The sequence below is a fragment of the Musa acuminata genome, chromosome BXJ3-7, assembly GCF_036884655.1.
Source record: "Musa acuminata AAA Group cultivar baxijiao chromosome BXJ3-7, Cavendish_Baxijiao_AAA, whole genome shotgun sequence".
Taxonomy (NCBI): Eukaryota; Viridiplantae; Streptophyta; class Magnoliopsida; order Zingiberales; family Musaceae; genus Musa; species Musa acuminata.
This window is the reverse complement of record NC_088355.1, coordinates 7,007,501-7,029,151: the sequence shown is the minus strand read 5'-3', so window position 1 is coordinate 7,029,151 and position 21,651 is coordinate 7,007,501. Positions and strand designations below refer to the sequence as shown.

Below are 21,651 nucleotides of genomic sequence, written 5' to 3'. Positions count from 1 at the left end.
CAGAATTCCCAAAATCGATCCAACCCAAAGGGTCGATAGGGTTAGTCAGGTCGGGTTCGGCTTCGCAGAATGGATCATTATTCCACCTAATTCGGTATGTCACTCGTGTTTTGGTGTCATGCTATAATATGCTTGGTTGTGCGGCCGTCGTAATTAGCATTGCCTCGGAATGGCGGAGCCTCACTCGGGAGGCGAAAGCCGAGCTGCTTCGATCAATCCATCGACGCAAGAAATAGGCGGAACCCAGCAGATGAATCCGAGACGATTGAAGGGCCACAAGGCCGCCGCCACCTGCTGCGTCGCCTCCCGCCTCCGGCCCGGCGTCATCGCTTCTTCCGGCGAGGTACGCTCTCTGTTAGGGTTTTGCGTTCGCACTTCTTTAGCCGACGACGGGTAGAAATTCAAGAAACACGTTGGTTTACCTAATTGGCCACCCATTCTTTCCGCATCTGTCGATACATGTTGGCTTCTTCAGCATGGGTCGTTGCGATACATGTTGGCACCTGTCTAGAGCAGTACGTTTATCCATGGCAACATAAGCCGTACGTTCATCCATGCCAACATGTTCGTAGATAGTTTATGTATTTAGGGGTCGATTTTGATGGTAAAATAGGTGCATAAGAACTTATCCCATAGTAAACAGCCTTACCTTATAGAATTTACTCCAACTACTAAGAGGAATATTCTTATTGATGTCAAATGGCATAACAAATAGGATAACCTAGTTTACCAAAAGGGATGCACTAATTCTGTTTTTTATCCTCTTAGAGGCAAAAAGGCAAGTATTCTTTATTTCTGTAATGTTCTCAATTCAACCTGTAGAAGAATTACTTTGTGTGGAATAACTTGTTATCTTGAAATTTATTCTTGAACCAAGCAAGCTCATAGGCTTAAATGCTTTAACTCAATATAATCAAGCCATGTTGTTCAATGAGCTTATGTTCCAATACATTACTCTTTCTTCTCTTGATAATAGGATGGTTGCATTTGCTTGTTTGATTTGCGTTGTAAAGATGTTCTCTTTACCATTGATGTGGGGGAGGAACCTGTCTCTTCTTTATGTTTCAAAACAGGTTAGTTGTTGTGCCTTCTTTTATACTGTTTTCAATTTACTTCATATTTCCAATAAGAAATAGGTCAGTCACCTGTCTCTTCTACTCAAGGTTTCCCTACGTATGCATCATGGGTCATGATCTTTGATTATCTTTTTCTCCAAGTACTTTTGCCAACATCAGATATTGAAATTATTGAATGCTTGGCCCTTGAGGCTGATGCATAATTGGATGGATTATTATTATATGAGCTCTTCTACTTTCAAAATGAAATATTCATACAAAAAGTTGGAGAGCAATGCTTGAAAGAAACCTTCTGAGTTCCTTTGCAGTTTTGTCCCCCCTTCTTGAGGATAATATCTCATGCTATCCATTTGTACTTTGCTAGGCCTGTTTGGTTAGAAATTCAATGGTAGACTTAAAACATAGTTACCAGAATACTGGTTGCTTATGATGCATTAGATTCATGTTTGTGGGCAATGGTAACATACAGGTTAAAATTTGATCAAGGCTTTCAGCACATAGATTTGTTAACATATAGCATCATATATCTTTTTACAGGAAATGAAGATATTCTGTATGCCTCTTCGGGAACAAAAGTCTCGTGTTTTGACATCCAGATGGTGAGTCATTTTGTTTGGTAAGATTGCATATATTCTCCTGCCCAACTTCGCAATGGTGTTTTTGACTTTTGAAACTAAAGTATATTGCGTAGCCCATGAAAGTTAGGCGTATTGTAATACCCATTCCAGAGATATATTTGAAATTTTTGACATGCTGTCAGGCTCTATATGTTTTTTATACGTACCTTTAGAAGGGTACCTGTGATAAATTCTACCTTTACATGAATATACCTGATATTCCAGCTTTCTAAGTGGTATGGTTCAAACTTTTGGAAGAGTAGAAATCAATATACACATATACGGAAACCCTTATTTAAAATTATGAATCATATAATGATATCCTTTTAATTAATGGTCACATTTAAAAGTAATATTACTTCCTGCACTATCTTGTGTACTTTGCTTTCTCTCCTTGTCGACCTGTTATGTTGTATAAAGCCTTTTCTTTTGAGATATTGTTCTTGTTACATAATGACACATCATAATTACCAAATTTTTTGTGCATAATTATCTAATTTTTCTTCTTTTCAAAATTGTGCTTTAGACTCAATTGCTGTATTATGTGTTGTCTTGGGAATGCTCATGCAGCTACATATTCATTTGCCTTGCACCATAGGATGCTTCATAAGAACTAAAACTTCAGTACATAAAACATGATTGTTTCTTCCCTATAGCCATTGTCTTCCAAGTCTTTTTCCATCAGAGTTCAGTTGGCTATATGTTCAGCTCTTTTGAACACAGTTATTTCTTTTTATTGTATACTAGATAATGACATTTTGGCTTCTGCATACTAGTGTGCTTGTCGGTCATTGTGATATGGTACTGTCGAACCATCTACGCAAGGTTTATGTGGCTTTGAAACCATTTATCATCATACTGAGGACACCAAAGATTGTAAGATTGTTTTAATGTCCATCTGGATGGGAGATTTAGAACTAATGTTGGTTGCTATAGGCTGATGTTACACGGACCACTTGCCTTGCATTTGCATTATGATACTTCAAATTTCCATCTCTCAGGCATCTACTTGGAAGCCACTGGAAACCTACAGCTACAACAAGGATGAGATAAACCAGGTACTTTTCTAAAATGACATTCCATAAGTTATTTACATTATGCAACAGGAAATTGAATTTTATTGTAACCCGTTACTTTGGGATTCAGAATAATAAACTTTTAAATTAAAGCTTCTTTTCTCAAAGAAAAGATGTGTTCTTCCTTTTACAATAGGATTCGTTGTATTATTGGAAATTTTAAGTTATTTGCAGATTGTCACTCAATTTTTTGGTTATTTTCTTGAAATTATATGTGTTTGGTCTATTTTTTAGACATTCAGTGCGTAAATAAGTTCAGTCATGTTTTTCTATGGCCTCTCAAGATTCATGGTATGTTTATGCTCTTTTGCTGTAATTGGTCTTGAAATCTTTAAGTATAATTTTTTTCTTGCAGATTTCTTTCAGTACAAAGTCAAATTTCCTTGCTGCTGCAGATGATAGTGGTGAAGTTAAGGTACTTAAATTGTTACAGGAGACTCTATAAGATATCAAATTGCTTGTTTATGAACATCTTTTTTCATCACGACTTCTATTCATTTTTATTAACTGCAAGTGCTATAGATATCTCCATCTCTGATTTAATTAGAATATACATGGTTTTGCTTTCTGATGACTATACTTTTCATCTAAATATTGTTTATTTAATTGTTCTATTAGAGTAGGTATCTTTTTGCATCAGTGGCTGAAATGGCCACTTGAAATTGGAATGTTTCTGATCTCCTCTTCATCATCTTTTCTTTCCTGTGTTTTGAGAATTGGCCTATCGGGATTGGGATAAACTGGAGCAGTATCAAGACTGCCTAAAACATTTAGGATCGACCAATTTGGAAATTGTTAGGAAGGAAGAAATAACAGAATTGGAGATTTGGAGAAATTGGAAGAGAAGAAAGGAAACTTAGTTGGGATGACTCTAATGGTTACTCTTTTAGCTGGTGGACCACTATTGCTTTTAGTTCTTCTTACAGTAATAACAATTTATGACTAAGGTATTATCCAGTGTTTGCATGATCTTGATGAGATACTAAAACATAATAGGAGCAATATGTTAAATTTGAATTGTCAGTTGGGATCTTAAGGCTGAAATGGGAGCATTACCAGTCCAAATTGCTTAGGAAGTATTAGTAGGTTGAGGAGGAAAGATATGGTCAGAGCAAGGCACTAGACATGACTTGCTCTTGAGCATACACATCAGAACTAAATGTTTAAGGTTAAAATATAGATTATGAACAAAGGTGCTTGTGCATGTGAATATAGTTTGGTGAGTGCTACATGAAATCAAATTTTCTTATAAAAATTTGATGGATTAACTTCTTCAAATTATAATCTTACAGAAAAAGCAAAAGCTTGGCTATTAGATGCAGTGTGAAATGGTTGATAGACATTGAGAGAGGAGAGCAAAACCAAAAGAGGATGCTTTAAAGTGTGGATCCTTAGCCATGTTACTTTGCATTGGTCTTGACTTGAATACCAAAATAGTTGTGGAGGACTTTGCGGCTTGCGCACATTATTACTTTTGTCCTAAAGTCCATTTTTTGGTGAATCAGAAAAGTTATTGTGCTGGAAAACACAGGGACACTCATAGTTAACTTAATTCCCTGGGATATATGCTGGCAATCTATTTTGATTTTTCTGGCTTCTTGCTTTTTCAATTGAATCTTCATTTTGCTTTGTAGAGTATTTATCTAATTTTTCCCGGGACCTCAAAATTTGAGATCTGAATCTCCAACCTTAAACTGGAACAATTTTGGATCTTTTAGCTGCTGCAGCTTTCAATTTGCACGATTTTTATGTTCTTAAAATTTTGGTTTAAAAAAGACTTCTGAGCACCTGATAGCCTCAAGTATCTTATAGATTGGTACCAAGACTAAATAGAAGATAGGAAAGAATAATGAATATTTTGCTAGAGATTGTTCAAAAATTGGAGAAAAAATGTCACAGCTCCTAATTGCCAAAGCTGAACACCAGCCTGAATGGCCGCATCAGTCTGACAAAAAAGGTAACATGTCATCTTTCAATTAACTTGATTTACTGCAGTGTCTTTACAATTCTGCAGGATGATTAGATTTGACTTCAGACATGGGCATGATCCAATTTACCATAGCTACATTGTCATCTTGCTAGGAGTTACTATTGTTATACTACTTGTATTTGTTTCTTTTCACTTCTAAAATCTTGGATTTCTTGGTTTTCCATTTGATCATGTTTTAGTCAAGTGCCATCATGAGTTTTTGCTTTCCCAGTTGCAGAAACTTAATGCTGCGTTTCCTTTTTTTTTGTTTTCTAGATTCAAAGGGATCAAGCATGTGCTACTTTGCAAGTTACCATGTTTTATAATTTTCTCTATTTCAGATCATTGACAGTTGCCAGCAAAGCCTGTACAGAACATTGAGAATGGTTCATACTAGTGTATCCTTGTTGATGTATTGCTGAATCTTTTGTATGATTGACATCTAAAATACTTCTGGAATTCTTATGCCAATCAAAGTTGTGATTCCCCTTAGCTTTCTAACAGATTTGCAGTTGTGTACAATTTGTTCCTTGGAAGCCATGGACAGGTATTAATGAGTTAGTAAAAATTAGTCAAAATGCAAAATTACTGTTTCTAATTTGCTTTGACATCTCAGTATCTGTATTTACTGTTTCCAAAGTCTTTGTAGAGATGGAACAGCTAAATCCATAAGAGTGACTGGCATACTTCCATTTTCTGATACAGTAACAGGCATATTTATTGCTATAGTCTCTCATGAATTTCATGGAGCTAGTTGTTCCATTTTTTTAATCAGTATTATCTATCTCAAAAGTCTGTTCTTTTTTCAGGGGCAGCCATATACAACATTATCATCTCAATTCATGCTATGTATTTTCACAAGGTTTTTGGTTCTTTGCATGCAACAGCGACTTAAAATGAAACCTTATTATTATTCATGAACAATTATTGACTAAATTTCCAAAGTATTTGATTTTTGTTTGCATTGTAATTGAAGGTTTGAAGTCTGAACATTGGCAAGAGCTAGTCTTATATCAGTTCTTATCTTAAGTCAAAATTGAAAATTCTGAACATACCATGCTCCTAGTACATCTTTAAGATTCACGAGAGAAGTAAATAACTGTGTGTGAACATTCAGTTTCTTATTAACCTTTATTTGCTGTGTTACAACTAAAATGATGGTCATGCTTGTGCATGCTACTGATGAATTGCTCCAATTAATATAGTAATTTCATGTGTATATTTAGTGCTTCAATTAATTTAGTAATGCTTCAAATGATTTACCATTCATTGTGCAAATTTTGTATGTTAACCTTCCCAGAATAGGCCTTCAGAAAATCGTGGCCTACACCTATTGATGCTTTTTTTTTTTTCAGCTTAGGGCGTAGGCTGATGATAGCTATTTTCTTGCAGTAATTGACTTGATGTATTTGGCAGCTATTACAGGTGGTCTGGACTTAAAGCTTGCAATTTGGGATTTCTCAAAAGGGAGGCCACATAATGTCATTGATTACGGTAAAAGAAAAGAATTGACTTTTGGTATTATGAGTCCATGGGTGATGTCAAACAAATTGTTATTAAGTTTAGAGTTATTATAGGCTGAATATATAATGATTTCTGAAAATTCCGAACTTATATCTGCTGCAAATCAAGGGTTTTAAGTTTCTAAATTTCATTTTCTAATCAACTATTATGATGCCAGATATCCTGAAGGCATAATTTTTTTTTTCACTGCAGGAATGGCTGAACCTGACAGCAATATCACAAATGGGAATGCAGGACAATGTTTCAATCCTGCATTTGTTCATTCGATAGCAGTACCTGAAGTAGATATGTTACCGGGTCTGAACAAGGTATGTGCTGCTGCAAGGGGTGATGGTGTAATTGATGTGATTGATTTGGAAGTTGAACTAGCTAACACGAAGTCAAAAAGCTCATCTATAGCCAAGGGTTCTCAACCAAGATCTAGAAAAGCTGATGCTCAATCTGCAAAGACAATGGGTCAAGTTCTAAGAAAGCGCACACGACTGGATTATAGTTTGGGAGGGCATACTGCTGGTGTATCCTGTGTGTGAGTACTTCAAGTCTCATTCGTAATGATGATGTTCGCCACTATAAATTTATAACAATTAAACTCTTGACTAGTACAGGTCCTTTTCCTTGTTCGGGGAGCGTGGAAAGTTTCTAATTTCAGGTGGAAATGATGCATCAGTGAAGTTGTGGGATTGGTCTAAATGTTCCTATCCTGAACAAGCAAGCTGCAGCACTCATTTAAGTTTGACTGTTAACATGAACAGAAAGGTAAAGCATCTGCATCATACCTGTAAGTGTTGTTAGTTATTGATTGAACATGTATGAATATTTTTATTTTATCATTCATTAAGGCATGTTGCATGTAATTCTTTTTTTCATTATTATATTGGCAATCTCAATCTTTTACCACAATGGATGATATAAATGTGTCATATTGTCTATAATTTGAGGTGGTTTGGTAGACAGATACAACTCAATACCGAGGGACTGAGTACTTTTCTGTTTGACTCATTTTAGAAGAAAGTTTTGACCAAAAGACAGTTCTAGCCATGGGACATTTATTTGTTATATATGATCTTTGTTATGATTTTTTTTTAAATTTCAATCTGTAACATAAAACAATTATGCTCAGGCATATTCGACCTTACTTAGCTAAAGCTTCAAATAAAGGAAAGCTTTGTTGCTCTTCTGATTAAAGGGGCAAATGATTTGTCAACACTTAATTACAACTGGCTTTACATGACCTTTCCATTTCCAGGATGAGTTAAATATTATGTGCTGTCATTTAGTTCATTGATCTACAGAATCTTTCTGAACTTTCTGGCAATGATTTGCCCCACTTAGCAGTGAAGTTACAGACAGCCATGGTACAGTTTTAATATTGATGCAAAGCTGTCGTACACCATATTCGCTAGCTAACCCATGATCTTCCAAAGTCCAAATCAGAGATTGGGAGTAAGGTTGATCTCAGAATTTCCTGTAGCTTCTTTTTCTCTCTGTATCCTGTTCATGGTGATCAGAGCATTCCTCGATCGAGGATGTAGTAGGAAAAAGAACTTCCTAGACAAGCAAACTTTTAAATACTGTGAACAAAGCTTAATCCACTTTGACTCTTTGAAGTAATTACATTTATCTGCCCCCTTCTAGAGATCTTTCTTATAACAGGAATTTTAATGCATGTGCACTATAAATCTATCAGGCTAACACCTTCTACAATATAGGACATAATAACTTGAAATTATCAATATGCTTATTTGATGAATGTCCCAGGAAGCTGTAGCATTTGACACTCACACTTTGTTATTTAAGAAATTGTTAAGAAGAGTTTTGTCGGTTGAGGACATTTATCTTTATTAGGATTTTTTCGATCATTTGGCGGACTAATTGTTGCAATAAGTTGATCTACCCTCCATATTTATCGATGTTAAGTTCCCACAGATAAGACTTATCATTTTATCAGATGCATAATTGTTTTTCTATACTCTACAAAAGTATTTGCAAATAGGCCTAGGAGGTCGATGGGAGTTCACTGAATGCACCTGTATGTCATGTTCAGTAATCGAAGCTACGTACATTTAAGATTTTGTTTGTTGGAACCTCTTCACATGGAACCTTCTTTAGCTGTTGTGACTTCTAAGTCTCCAAATACTGAAGAGCATAGCTTTTCATCTCTCGAAACACTTGGCCAGTATAAGTTTGAATAACTTTTGAGAATTCTCCAATCCATGAGCATCTATTTTCCAATTTTGTATTACCTGTAAGACTATCATTGATTTTCCAACATGCGAAGACGGTTGTTCTAGTGGTCTCAGAGCAGGCTTTGTCAGCATATGGTACTTTTTCTATAATTTTAACTCTATATCCTGTTCGGTGTTGAAAAGAAGTCTACATATTTAATAATATCATTTATAATGTTTATCAGAGCTCTTAATTGATGTTGTATTTTCTACATGAAGTAGTAACTTGTCGTGGCAGGTCAATTGGCTGTGTACTACTCCGACTGACTCAGAAAACCTTGTTGTGTGTGACACATCAAAAATACTGAAAATTTACACAGTTGCATAGAAAAAACTGGCTAAATGGATGGAAGTCAGTTATGGAACAGTTGAAGCTAGATACAAGATTTTGAAACTGAGCTTTTGAAGGACCCGTCAGGTGATGCATATAGTCATAGAAACTTGTAGCTGCACCACCGCACTGCTCATCTCTGCTAACACGGGTGTCGTCAAAGGTGTAGGCTCATTCAATGGGTGGCTGGTAAGGCTGTAGATTTCTTTAATATGCAGATTAAGTGAGACATCACTCATGTTATGGTAGAAGTCATGCTGAAACCATTCATATTTTGCTTAAAAATATTTGGGAGTTTGCTGAATACATTTCCTTACCATGAAGTTTAGCTTTCATACATGGATGAAATTATTGAAGTAGTCTTTTGATAATGAAAACATACTGTATATTGTTTGCAAGATACTAAGAGCAACCAAATCATTTGAATGGTTTCCATATATTGTCTCCCTCTGCTTTCCTCATTGTTGTTTTATTTGATTGCATATGCCATCGCCCTAATTAACTAAGATACAGTTCAGATTGATATTGCCACTCACATCTTTCACTCTGCACCTGTAGTTATTTTTCTTTGTCCAATAATGCATTTGATGTCGAAAGATTATGGTCATATCTTCAAATATATACATTTGAAGTTTCATTAAACAGAGACCTGAAACTCCACTGGTCATTAAGGTTGGATAAAGCAATCTGTTTAGTCCTGTCCATCCAAGTCCGTGATTGATGGTTTTGTCTTGCCTGCTCATAGCCTCCTCCAGGTTAGCTTGCTGTTCTTGTTCTCTTTTGCTGAACACAATAGTCAAGTGGAGCCTCTGGCACAGTGATTTGATATAACAGTCAACCAGCCGCCTATTAATGCATTCATCAGATACTCTACGAGGATCATCACAAGTATCAGGCCATATCAAGTCTCTCTTCTCGTGCGGTCATGGAGTGTAGACTTGCTCGACCATTGCCTCCTCGAGACCCTGCCTCACGCTTTGTTTGGGATTGGATGATCGGAGCATCCATTCTTCTTCCATAATTGCTTCGTTGTGTGGCAATTTTCTTTAGATTATATTAGAATCCGTAATCCTTTATCACTCTCTTATGAATTAATTATATATTATCCTTAGTAGTTAAATATCTTCAGATATCTTGATCTTTATATTTTAAAAAATTATATTGAATTATGAAATTAAAATATTTAGATTCATTTATCTTAAAATCATTGGTTTTATAAACGAAAATATAAAAATAAAAGATAAAAAATTTTAATGTTTCAATTAATGGTGGTAGACCGTGACGATGTTGGGATCGCAAATGGTCGTTGTGGATGAGAAGAGCAATGTTGAGAGGTGACATTTGTATTGACATCGACATAGTTACTAAGTAGTATCACTCAGTATTTGCGTCGGTATTAATGCAAATGTTGAGCGATTCTTTCTCAATAACTATGTTCATGTCGATATAGTTACAGTGCGATTTGCACCTTTTATCGTCATTCTTTTCATCTATAACAGTCACTTGTGACCCCTAATAGTGTTAACGTTGGTCGTCATCAATTAAAATATTAATTTTTTTATTGATAAAACTAATAATGTTATGATAAATAGATATATATATATATATATATATATATATTTGTTTTCATAATTATATGAATGTTAATATAATTTTTTAAAATATAAATATTGAAATGCTATAAATAGTTAACTAGAGTAATGAGCTCCTCTCCTTCTATCGTGTTATGCCATCGGCGCCGTCCAGTCCTCCGTACTGCATCCCAAATTGTGTCCTCAAGTTTGACCTTGAGCTGCAGTTTGACCTTGTTTTGTTCATTCCACTGTTCATAAGGTGCTGAAGAGAGCTCGATTAATTCAGTGTCTTTTCAAGGGTTGCGTTGCAACGGTGCTAATGGATGACACGGCGACCTTCTTCGGAGAGAAGACCGCAATTCCAAATGCCAACTCGCTCCGTGGTTTCGACGTGGTCAACGAGATCAAGTCCGAAGTCGAGAAGGTATGCCCTGGCACGGTCTCCTGTGCCGACGTCCTTGCGCTCGCCGCGCGTGATGGTGTGGTTCTGGTAAGTGTGCGCCTGAGACTTCTCTCACCCGGCCATTAGTCCTCCTCAGACCTTGGCGCCTGCCATGGGCTTCCACTTCACGTTGGTGAGCCGTCACCGGAGTCGCTGCTTCTTGGTTTACGTTGACGGAGCTGTAGTTTTCTTGCAGCTCGGTGGCCCATCATGGTCCGTGCCGCTGGGACGCAGGGACGCCACCACCGCCAGCAAGGACGCGTCTGAGATAGACCTCCCGGCCCTCGACTCCAGCCTCGCCGAGCTCATCTCCGCCTTAACCGCGAAGGGCTTGAGCGCTCGCGACCTGACCGCGCTCTCCGGCGCGCACACCATCGGCCAGACGCGATTCCTCAACTTCCGCTACCACGTCTACAACGATACCAACATCGACGCCGGCTTCGCGACGCTGCGCTGGTAGAACTGCCCCGCGTCCGGTAGCAACGACAGCCTCGCTCCGCTCGACCTCCAGACCCCGACCGCATTCGACAACGTCTACTACCGGAACCTCCTCGCCTTGCAGGGCTTCTTCCATTCGGACGCAGGACTCACTGGTGCAGCAGTGCACCACCGATGGCTCCGCGCCATGGCGAAGATGGGAAGCATCAGCCCCCTTACGGGAGCCGACGCGGAGATCAGGTTGAGTTGCAGGAAGGTGAACTGATAGGCCACGAGGATAAGTAGCGTAATCCAAGCTTCAATGCGCCACTATATCGTCGTCATGAGATGACAGTGAACGTTCTGACTTAGCAGGTATTTAATTGGTCGAAATATTTAGACTTCTTTCTCCATGAAATCTCATGTAATTGAAATGATACCAAACTAATTAATGAATAAAGCTTATTAATTAAACGTAGATCACCATGAAATCCCATGTAAAACAGATTCTTAATCCTAACTATTCATACTCATTTTGGGCGGGCCTAATGAGGCCCATTAGTCTACTGAAGGGCTTCGTTGGTGGCATTTCCGTCATTTCGAGCTCTCGCCTACATCAAACAAAAGCCGCTCGCGCTCCCCTATTTAGGGTTTCTCGTTCCTGTCGATCTCTCCGCCGCGCGAGCTGCTGCGACTCCGACGCCGCCTCTCCACTCGGCCGATCTCCCTGTAGCAATGGTTTTCCGTTCTCTCTCTATTTCTCTGTCTCTTCTTCTGTGTGCTACTCTCTCCTTCTTTCTCGCCTCTGATGGAATTACCCTTCTCCTTCGACACAGGCTTCCGAGAAGAAGCTGTCGAACCCGATGAGAGAGATCAAGGTCCAGAAGCTCGTACTCAACATCTCCGTCGGCGAGAGCGGTGATCGCCTCACTAGGGCCGCTAAGGTACTTTCTCTATGTATTGTAGATTATGGGGGTTGGATCTGTGTGTATTAGTCCTTACGGGTATCTTATTCCTTAGAATGGCGATTGGTTGTTTTGTTATATATCCTGTTTCCCCTTGCGATGCAGGTTTTGGAGCAGTTGAGTGGGCAGACACCTGTTTTCTCAAAGGGTACATTTTGTTGTTTCGTGAAATGAATGTATAGTTCCAAGATTCTTCTTCTCTTGGCCTTTCTTTTATTGCCCATATAACTCTGCAGCTAGGTACACTGTCCGGTCCTTTGGGATCAGGCGTAATGAGAAGATTGCGTGCTATGTCACAGTCAGAGGTGACAAGGCAATGCAACTTCTGGAAAGTGGATTGAAGGTGAAGGAATATGAGCTGCTGAGGAGAAACTTCAGTGATACTGGCTGCTTTGGGTTTGGCATACAAGAGCATATTGATCTTGGAATTAAGTAAGCGAAAGTTTTGTTTTTATTTATTTTCTTCATTTTTTCCTTTGAAAACCACAAATATAGAGTACAAAAATATGAATTCATGTTTATGTTATGTTTTATTGCAGTCATCAATCACATCTGTTAATTAAAATGACACTTACATCTTTTGTTTTGTTTTAACTAAACCTCTAAATGGTTCATCTTACCACTGGGGATACAATTATGATGCGGGGATATGTGATTGGTGTACTTTTGTCTCTGGAAAGTTTTGTATACGAAGTCTAGTTACAGCTTTTGAGTTTCTAGTGACAGTTTATATGTTGCAAATTGACATTTCAGACTGGAGGTATTATACTTCATGGTAAACTATTGCACTTCTTGTCATGTGAACTTAGTGAAATTGAATATAGATCACAAGATGTCTTTGTTTTTTAACCCTTACACTTTAATTGCATCTGTCAGTGTTTTAGTGTGTTCCATATTAGGTGGCACAAATGACAATTATTATTCTGATCGTGATCCACGTCAATACACATAGGCTGCTAATGTATTCTGTAAGTGGAAATAATATATGACCCTTTGGGTAAATTTGGAAACAAGGAAAAGGTAATTACATTGTAAAGCATAATCAATATATAATTAGTATTTTAGATCATGGTGAAAAATATGTTAAGCTTTGGGTTGTAACTTACAGTATGGTACTACCCTTTACATTTGTCCTACAGAGATAATGTGTTGTTCATAAAGCAAGTCTGGTAGGCCTTGTAAGAGTAGCAAACACTTAATACAGTCCAAAGGGAGAAAGGAACTTCTGGATGAATTGGAAGCAGTAAATAAGATTTTCTTTCTTTCTGGAGTCAGTAAATATGTCCATCCATGGGAAGATAATAATTGCTTATATTATTTACAATGTGACCACTGATTAATATGCACCACGGTTTGGGCATGTATTGTCACCTGTTTACTATTGCACTTGACATGGTATTTTTCAACAATGTCATGTATTGGCCATCTGCGATGCACGTGATTGTTATCGATATTTGGGAATGACACTGATATGATAAGCTGCATGAGCCGGCAAGAATGATTTTTGATGGCTATGACAAGTATCATTTGACAGGCTGATTATCAGGAAAGAACAACAATTTTATGATTGAGGGAAAATGTAGTTGCTGTGGTATTGAAATAGACATTCAGAATGTTTCATTCAGTCAAAACTTGTAGCATATCCGGAAGAAATCATGTGGTTGAGGGACTATATAGGCCATCACGTGTGTATCACAGGTGTCAACAAGATTCTATTTTATTAAGATAAGCTGGAGATGTTACTGAAATGGTTTGTTTTCCTTCTTTGACAGTTGCTAGGTAGGTCATATGGAGGGGAGTTTTTGTTATGGATGAAATGGTTGCTCGGTAATGGGCTCCAATATCTGGTGTAGGTGGAGATTACAGTTTTAGAGAAGTGATATTGCTGCAAAAGTATGGTTGGCCATGATTTCATGTAACATGGCATCCTTGTTTGGGTTGATTATATTAAACAGTTTACATTTACCATTCTCTTCTGAATTAGAGCTTTCTTGGTGAGCAAAAGAATAAAGTTGACTGACTCTGATGCAGTCTTTAATTTGAGAAAACTGGTTGGGTTTAAAACCCTGCTAGCTCTTCTTGTCATTTACTTCCCAAGTTGGATCTACTATTATGGGGTTGATAGCACATAAATCAAATTTTAATTGCCGCAAAAATTCATGAAAACTTATTTTGTGAAACTTGGTATTTGATTGAATCCTTGAATAGAATTCTTGTTTGCACCATGGCATACATATTTCAAAGTAGTAATAGGATTAGCATGGTCATAAAATTTGTTAGAAGGTTGATTATTAGCTTATTTGTCATTCCTCGTGTTTTATAACGTCTCCTTTGTTTCAATTACTGAATGTTTCATGTCAATTTCACAGGTACGATCCATCGACGGGTATCTATGGCATGGATTTCTATGTTGTCCTAGAGCGTGCCGGATATCGAGTGAGCCGTCGCCGCCGATGCAAGTCCCGTGTTGGCATTCAGCACCGAGTGACCAAGGAGGATTCAATGAAGTGGTTTCAGGTGAAATACGAGGGTGTCATCCTTAACAAGGCTCAGGGAACCACATCATAGGTTCTGGTATGACTGAACTTTGGAACTTCTTTTGCGGTCGGATCAGCTCCCATCAGTGTTTTTTTTCTTCATCAGAGTAGTTCTTTAAGAAAACTGTTCTATTTTTCCAATTTTGAGACCCAGACAATTTTGTGATTCTAGTAGTAAAGATTGTTATTTTTCTGCCGTCGTGATTTTTGTGGACATTGAATATCACAAGCTTTGTTAATTGTCCACAGCTTAACCTACAAGAAATTTTAAGAGGTATATTCTATGTAGGATTTACCTTTTTTCTTGAAATTCATGCACAGCATCATATGCCAAATTTTATGAATTTTAGAAACTCATGTCCATCAATTTTGTCTTCCTATTTCAATTTTGCAATGTGCAATATTCCAAATTTTATGAATTTTAGAAACTCATGTCCATCAATTTTGCAATGTGCAATATTCCTGTTTTGGACCTGAATATAAAATCACTTTTCTTAGAAGACCATATCGGAGACTATCCTCCACAAACGAATCTTCCATGGATAAGCATCAAACTGCGTGCAGCAATTAGCTGTCGTAGTCGACTCAGAGGCAGGCATGAAGGATGGATGATTGATCATTCTTCCTTCCTGCTTCTGTTCTCCACTACTTTGACCTCTTCGGAAGAGCTAATTAACCTGGCATTGTTGAGCGAGCCAACGAAAAGGAAGAATTTTTTTACTGACTAAAACTATCTGGTACCTCACTTTCATGCATATCGCACTCAGTCAAATCCCCCAGTCCGATGGTCTGGTCAGTAACAACGACAGATACAGGGAACAAGAAACCCTTGCTCATTCTTTGGTTCTTAACCAGCATTACTTCCTCCTCCATGCAAGAATATTTTTGGATGCTTACGATTAAGAGTTGCTAGTCAAAATATTGAACTGTTATTTGCCAATACTGTGTTCATCAAGTTGTTGATGTCGGGGTAGTCGATTTCCAATTGGACTCCTCATCCATGAGACGGAAAGTATCGTCGAGATCACCTGTGTCGGCTAGCCTTTAGCTTATCTTATCCTTTTGTCTTTATTTCCTTGCATGCATGAGAGCGGTCAGTTTCATGCCAGCGTCCTTTTGGCCCTCATGTTTAATGATGATAAGGAAGTCTCTTGGAACTCCATCCGCCCGCCAATGCCCATTCTTTGACTTGCCACTTCAGCATTGGAGAGAAGCAGCAATCTTTGATGCCCGCCACCGTTTTGACTTTTCAAACCCATACGGCCATGGCGCTGTGTATATATGTATCTCGCCATGGCAACTATCTCATCTCATCCCATCCCATTTCAGCCATCTTCGGTGACGAAGTGATCGACCATGGCCACACTCTCTGATCGAGTCTTCTTCTTCTGTTTCCTTTCTCTGCTTGCCTGTGCTGCCATTAATGGCCAGTTGTCACCGACCTTCTACGGTAGTACATGTCCCAACCTCCAGAGCATAGTGAGGTCCGCCATGAGACAAGCCGTGAACAAGGAGCCGCGGATGGGCGCTTCCATTCTCCGGCTTTTCTTCCACGACTGCTTCGTGAATGTATGCCTCACTTCTCTCTTTCCTTCCTTCCTTACATCGACAGCTTACGGTCGCTGATGAAGAGACATGTGATCTGTTGGTTTCTCAGGGCTGCGACGGGTCGATACTACTGGACGACACCTCCAGTTTCACCGGCGAGAAGAGCGCAGGGCCGAACGCCAACTCTGCCCGTGGCTTCGAAGTCATCGACACCATCAAGTCCAACGTCGAGGCCGCCTGCAAAGCCACCGTGTCCTGCGCTGATATCCTCGCCCTCGCCGCACGCGATGGCGTCGTCCTGGTGAGCGAGCATGTCCTGACTCATCGCTTTAAGCTGTCTCGCATGAACCCTGCATCGATAATGATGGTGGTGATGATGATGACGACGACGATATTCGCCGCTAACGATTTGAGTACTGCGTGCAGCTTGGTGGACCGACGTGGACGGTGCAACTGGGGCGCAGGGACGCCACCACCGCCAGCCAGAGCGCGGCCAACAGCAACCTCCCCGGCCCCGGCTCCAGCCTCTCCCAGCTCGTCTCCTCCTTCGCCGCCAAGGGCCTGAGCGCGCGGGACATGACCGCGCTCTCCGGCGCCCACACCATCGGCCAAGCCCGCTGCACCAGCTTCCGCTCCCACATCTACAACGACGCCAACGTCAACGCCAGCTTCGCCGCGCTCCGCAAGCAGAACTGCCCCTCGTCCGGTGGCGACGGCAATCTGGCCCCGCTCGACCTCCAGACCCCCACCACCTTCGACAACAAGTACTACCAGAACCTGATGGTTCGGAAGGGCCTCCTGCACTCGGACCAGGAGCTCTTCAACGGCGGGTCCCAGGACTCGCTGGTCCGGCAGTACAGCACGAATCCCGCGGTCTTCAACGGCGACTTCACGGCGGCCATGGTGAAGATGGGCAACATCAGCCCGCTGACGGGGACGAAGGGGCAGATCAGGTTAAATTGCAGGAAGGCGAACTGATCCCCGCATGGGTTGAATGCATTCCCATTATTACTTAGCTTTGCTTAGAGTGAAGCACGCAAGTAATAATTAGGCTTTTGTCTACGATGAAGTGTCTGAGACAAGCCTACTGTTTGATTAGCTCATATCATATCAAGTTTATCTTCAAAGGAAAAGGATTTTGATAAGTTATGTTAAGGTCGTGACCCCAAATTATGTCTTCATCACTTATCATCCACAGATGCTATCAATTACAGAGTGTAAAGTCAAATTCATGAGCATCAATGTATCAACATCGATCAACTATTTCAGCCTACCCAAGTTGAAGAGCCATACGGCGTCTTCTTAAGAAGATCATAAATGCACCAATGCCTTGGTCAACCAGAAAACGATGGTGTCACAGTCAAAGCATGCCGTCGCCATTCTGCACAACTGTCATCACATATCCACAAAACTCGGTCAAAATTCTGGAATAACTTCAAGCGTGCATCCAAAGGTTGTGTTGCGATAAATTAAAAGAAAATTAAGAGAATAATTTTATATTTATAAATATTAAAATAATCTAATGATATATTTATAATCTATTCATTTGAGTTTGTGAGTTGAATTGATGTCTAACTCAATATAAGTCGATCCTGACATAGTCGAGGAGATACGATAACATCTATTTGGATTGAATTAACATTTGATGCAATATATGGCAATCCTCACTAATTTGACTTCCTTGCCGGAATCCATTAGGTCTGCGGCTGTTCTTCTATAACAACTGTTTGAGAAAATGACTTCACAACCTCCGTCCTCTGCCGAGTTTTCCTGGAACATCAAGTACACACACACGCAGAAGTTACTTGCTTGAGCTCTACAATAGAAAGCATGATTGATGGCGTCCTACCGCCAAACTCCAATGATCAAGTGGTGTGTTGTAACGAGAAGCATCCTTGTGTTGATCATTAGGCACCTCACTGCATGGCTCATCCGTCTAAGTTAGATCATGGTGATGAGTTAGATGTACAAGCATCATTTGCACCTGCGCATCACTCAAAGATCCCACAATATCATGAAGTTGAATCGATAAAGCAACTCCATCTTTGCTTTGCTTCAAAAGCTAAGCCATGTCGTGTGGTGACCGACCCTGAATACCTCAATTAAGCTTCCTCTCTCTATCTATCCTTCTCTCTTCTCCCACCATCTTAACGTGGAAGAACCGCAGACAAGTTCGAGGTCATCGCCATTATGTTTGCCATTCACTACAAACTTAATCATGGCGCTACCTGATGAGGATGTGCAGCAAGCAAGACTGCACCTGTAACACTTCTGTGACAAGAAGTTGCTCTTGGAATGAGACATTAGGGTGGAAAGAAGTATGAATACGTTCGATGAGAATGTGCTCACCATGGACTAGAGAGCCGACGAAAGTGACATGGATGGGTTCCATGGCTTCCTCTTCACTTCGAGTCTGCATCCGCTTTCTGATGGTGGTTGCAGGTGGCCATCGAGATGCATAATGACTTGCTTCCCAACCAATCTTCCCTTCTTGAAGCTTGTCTAATCGAATGGAACATGCAAGAAAGAGCAGTATATATAACTGGCTATGTCGAGGCCTTCTTCCCATCTCAACTCGACCATCTAAGTAGTAGTGCGTTGACCTTGTCGATCGACCATGGCCACCACCTGCAATGGCTTCGTCGTGCTTTGTTTCCTCTCCCTGCTTGCCTGTGCTGCCATTAATGGGCAGCTGTCGCCGACCTTCTACAGCAGTACGTGCCCGAATCTCCAGAGCATCGTGCGGTCGGGAATGACGCAGGCAGTGAATCGAGAGCAGAGATTGGGCGCATCCATTCTCCGGCTTTTCTTCCATGACTGCTTTGTCAACGTATGCATCATTTCATTTCTCTTCTTATGGTCATATATATATATATATATATATATATATATATATATATATATATGATCAGCATAATGTATTTGGCTCGATTTGGGTATATTGGTGTTGATTGTGTTGTTCCATTTGGAATTCATATTCTTGCTCGGAGAAGCATACGATGGAGTGCTCAATAAAGCTTATATGTTTTGGTCGACAGGGCTGCGATGGATCCATTCTACTGGATGACACGGCGACGTTCACCGGAGAGAAGAACGCGATGCCAAACGCCAACTCTGTCCGTGGCTTCGAAGTTATCGACACCATCAAATCCAGCGTCGAAGCGGCCTGCCCCTCTACCGTCTCCTGCGCCGACATCCTCGCGCTGGCCGCACGCGACGGCGTAGTACTGGTCGGTATCTTTACATGTTTGAGAGAGAGAGAGAGTAGTAGTAGTAGTAGTAGTTTGGCTGACGAATATGCATGATATGCTCTGCAGCTTGGTGGACCAACATGGACAGTGCCACTGGGGCGCCGGGACGCCACCACCGCCAGCCAAAGCGCCGCCAACAGCAACCTCCCAGGCCCCGGCTTCAGCCTCTCCCAGCTCATATCATCCTTCGCCAACAAGAACTTGAACGCCCGGGACATGACGGCGCTGTCGGGCGGCCACACCATCGGCCTGGCGCGGTGCATCAGCTTCCGCCCCCACATCTACAACGACACCAACATCGATCCCAGCTTCGCGTCGCAGCGCCAGCAGAGCTGCCCGTCGTCCGGCGGCGACAACAACTTGGCGCCGCTGGACCTCCAGACTCCCACCACCTTCGACAACAAGTATTTCCAGAACCTCGTCGCTCATAGAGGCCTCCTCCACTCAGACCAGGAGCTCTTCAACAACGGTTCTCAGGACGCACTGGTGCGGCAGTACAGCACCAACGCTGCCGCCTTTGCAAGTGACTTCGCGGCGGCGATGGTGAAGATGGGGAACATCAGCCCATTGACAGGACCAAGCGGAGAGATCAGGTTGAATTGCCGGAAGGTGAATTGAGTCCCAAACCAAACTTGGCTTGCTATCCGCTGATATTAATGGGTTGGAATTTTAAGAAATATTAAAGATAATTCAGAAAATAAAATAAGTATTAATTAGAATTAAAAAGTAGTGGGATTATGAAAGAAAATAATGAGAAGATTACTGTAATTTTAGATTGAATGAGAATAATTGCATTACTGTGTGCCTTCTTCCTTCTCTCCTCTTCGAAATCAGACCTAACATATTAGTCCTACAAATCTAATATTCTCCATCACTGTCAACCGCTGGACGAAGTTTACCTACGAATTCCATGCATGTAATCCTAACAGAACAAATAAGCTTACGTACGATGAATTTTCTTGAGACACCCAAGCAAATATATCATCTGCTTCAGACAGAGTACACATGGCGTTGTTGAGCACAGTAGATGTATTCAAGTTGATGGAATCACTCTCGAAACATGCTTGGTTGATTACAGTGAGATCCACATGCCCATGTCAGCCGTGTCTTCCGAAACAAGAGACAAGGACGGGGCAACCCTGACCCATTCCATCGCTGCATGATCCTTGGATCAGTGAGTTATCCTGTCCAAAGGATGCGAGCCCTGCGCGCATGCACAGGCACAGCGAGTAGTCCCCTTCATAGGTTGTCGCTTACTGCGACCGAGGGTGAGTAAGATTTCATGGCTATCTCTGTGAATCCACTCCCGACTTGTTCTCGACCCAGTGATCAATACGAGTACATGGTAGTTTCCTTTGCCATCAGTGTCATATGACTCGTATCTGCGATCCCAGTAGCATGACGGGCCAAACCAGCCCATCCATGATTCATTCAACATACCCTCTCTGTATTGGTCTATCCATCCCTGTGGGTATCAAGTAGGGATTGCCGCAGCAGCAGCTAGCTAGGTTTGGTTATCTTTTTCTTCGAGTACTGTACCTTTTTTACCCACTCGACCTCACACTCGTTCATCGAAATTGAAATGAATTCAGTTGAAACTATTACAGATATGAATAATATATGAGTTGGGTAGGATTTGAAGAGAATCCATAAAATATATTGAACACTTGTAGTGCAAGCTTTGAAAGTTAGAAAGCTGCAGAGTAAAAAACATCTTTGAAGATACGTGATGATTAGAAGCTCCAAGCAGGACAGTTTCCCTTTTGTTTTCTGCCCACTTCGTCAGCAACATTGGGATGAGAGTCGTACTGAACTCGCTGACGAACAGTAGCCATATAATACATGGAAGCAGCGGTAAAACTTGAGAGAGTGAGAGAGAGAGAGAGAGAGAAAAGGAAGGCAGGCAGGCAGGCATGCATGCATGTGAGACAGTGATACTGTCTCGAAGAAAATGCCTATGTTTGCGGCGGGTCTTCAGCCAACGCATTGGAGCTTCAGTTGGTCAGCCATGTCAATGCAGTATCCAACGAAGCGGCAGCAGAAGGAGGACAAGCAGCAGTCACGCAAACTAGCAGACCCATCAAGCTTGAGAAAGGACC

General features: G+C 40.6%; 4 protein-coding genes and 1 pseudogene across 4 annotated transcripts; all 5 read left to right on the top strand.

Moving 5' to 3' along the window:
- The first annotated feature begins 29 nt into the window (after positions 1-29).
- LOC103991244 (uncharacterized) lies at positions 30-9,255 on the top strand. The gene is made up of 11 exons (XM_009410621.3): positions 30-343; positions 977-1,073; positions 1,614-1,675; positions 2,695-2,751; positions 3,125-3,184; positions 5,080-5,136; positions 5,243-5,285; positions 6,155-6,232; positions 6,455-6,788; positions 6,868-7,018; positions 8,726-9,255. Exons 1-11 carry the CDS (start codon positions 170-172, stop codon positions 8,813-8,815), a joined length of 1,203 nt encoding a protein of 400 aa, XP_009408896.2. The 5' UTR covers positions 30-169; the 3' UTR covers positions 8,816-9,255.
- Positions 9,256-10,797: 1,542 nt separating this feature from the next.
- Positions 10,798-11,620, top strand: LOC135643625 (peroxidase 22.3-like; annotated as a pseudogene).
- Positions 11,621-11,850: 230 nt separating this feature from the next.
- LOC103991245 (large ribosomal subunit protein uL5) lies at positions 11,851-14,949 on the top strand. The gene is made up of 5 exons (XM_009410622.3): positions 11,851-11,989; positions 12,088-12,195; positions 12,322-12,364; positions 12,453-12,648; positions 14,586-14,949. The coding sequence occupies exons 1-5, from the start codon at positions 11,987-11,989 to the stop codon at positions 14,782-14,784; spliced, it is 549 nt and encodes a 182-aa protein (XP_009408897.1). The 5' UTR covers positions 11,851-11,986; the 3' UTR covers positions 14,785-14,949.
- A 1,110-nt stretch (positions 14,950-16,059) lies between these two features.
- LOC135643623 (peroxidase P7-like) lies at positions 16,060-17,456 on the top strand. Its single transcript, XM_065160806.1, has 3 exons — positions 16,060-16,322; positions 16,411-16,602; positions 16,728-17,456. Exons 1-3 carry the CDS (start codon positions 16,110-16,112, stop codon positions 17,277-17,279), a joined length of 957 nt encoding a protein of 318 aa, XP_065016878.1. The 5' UTR covers positions 16,060-16,109; the 3' UTR covers positions 17,280-17,456.
- A 1,371-nt stretch (positions 17,457-18,827) lies between these two features.
- Positions 18,828-20,365, top strand: LOC135643624 (peroxidase P7-like). Its single transcript, XM_065160807.1, has 3 exons — positions 18,828-19,131; positions 19,340-19,531; positions 19,619-20,365. The coding sequence occupies exons 1-3, from the start codon at positions 18,919-18,921 to the stop codon at positions 20,168-20,170; spliced, it is 957 nt and encodes a 318-aa protein (XP_065016879.1). The 5' UTR covers positions 18,828-18,918; the 3' UTR covers positions 20,171-20,365.
- The last annotated feature ends 1,286 nt before the right edge of the window (positions 20,366-21,651 follow it).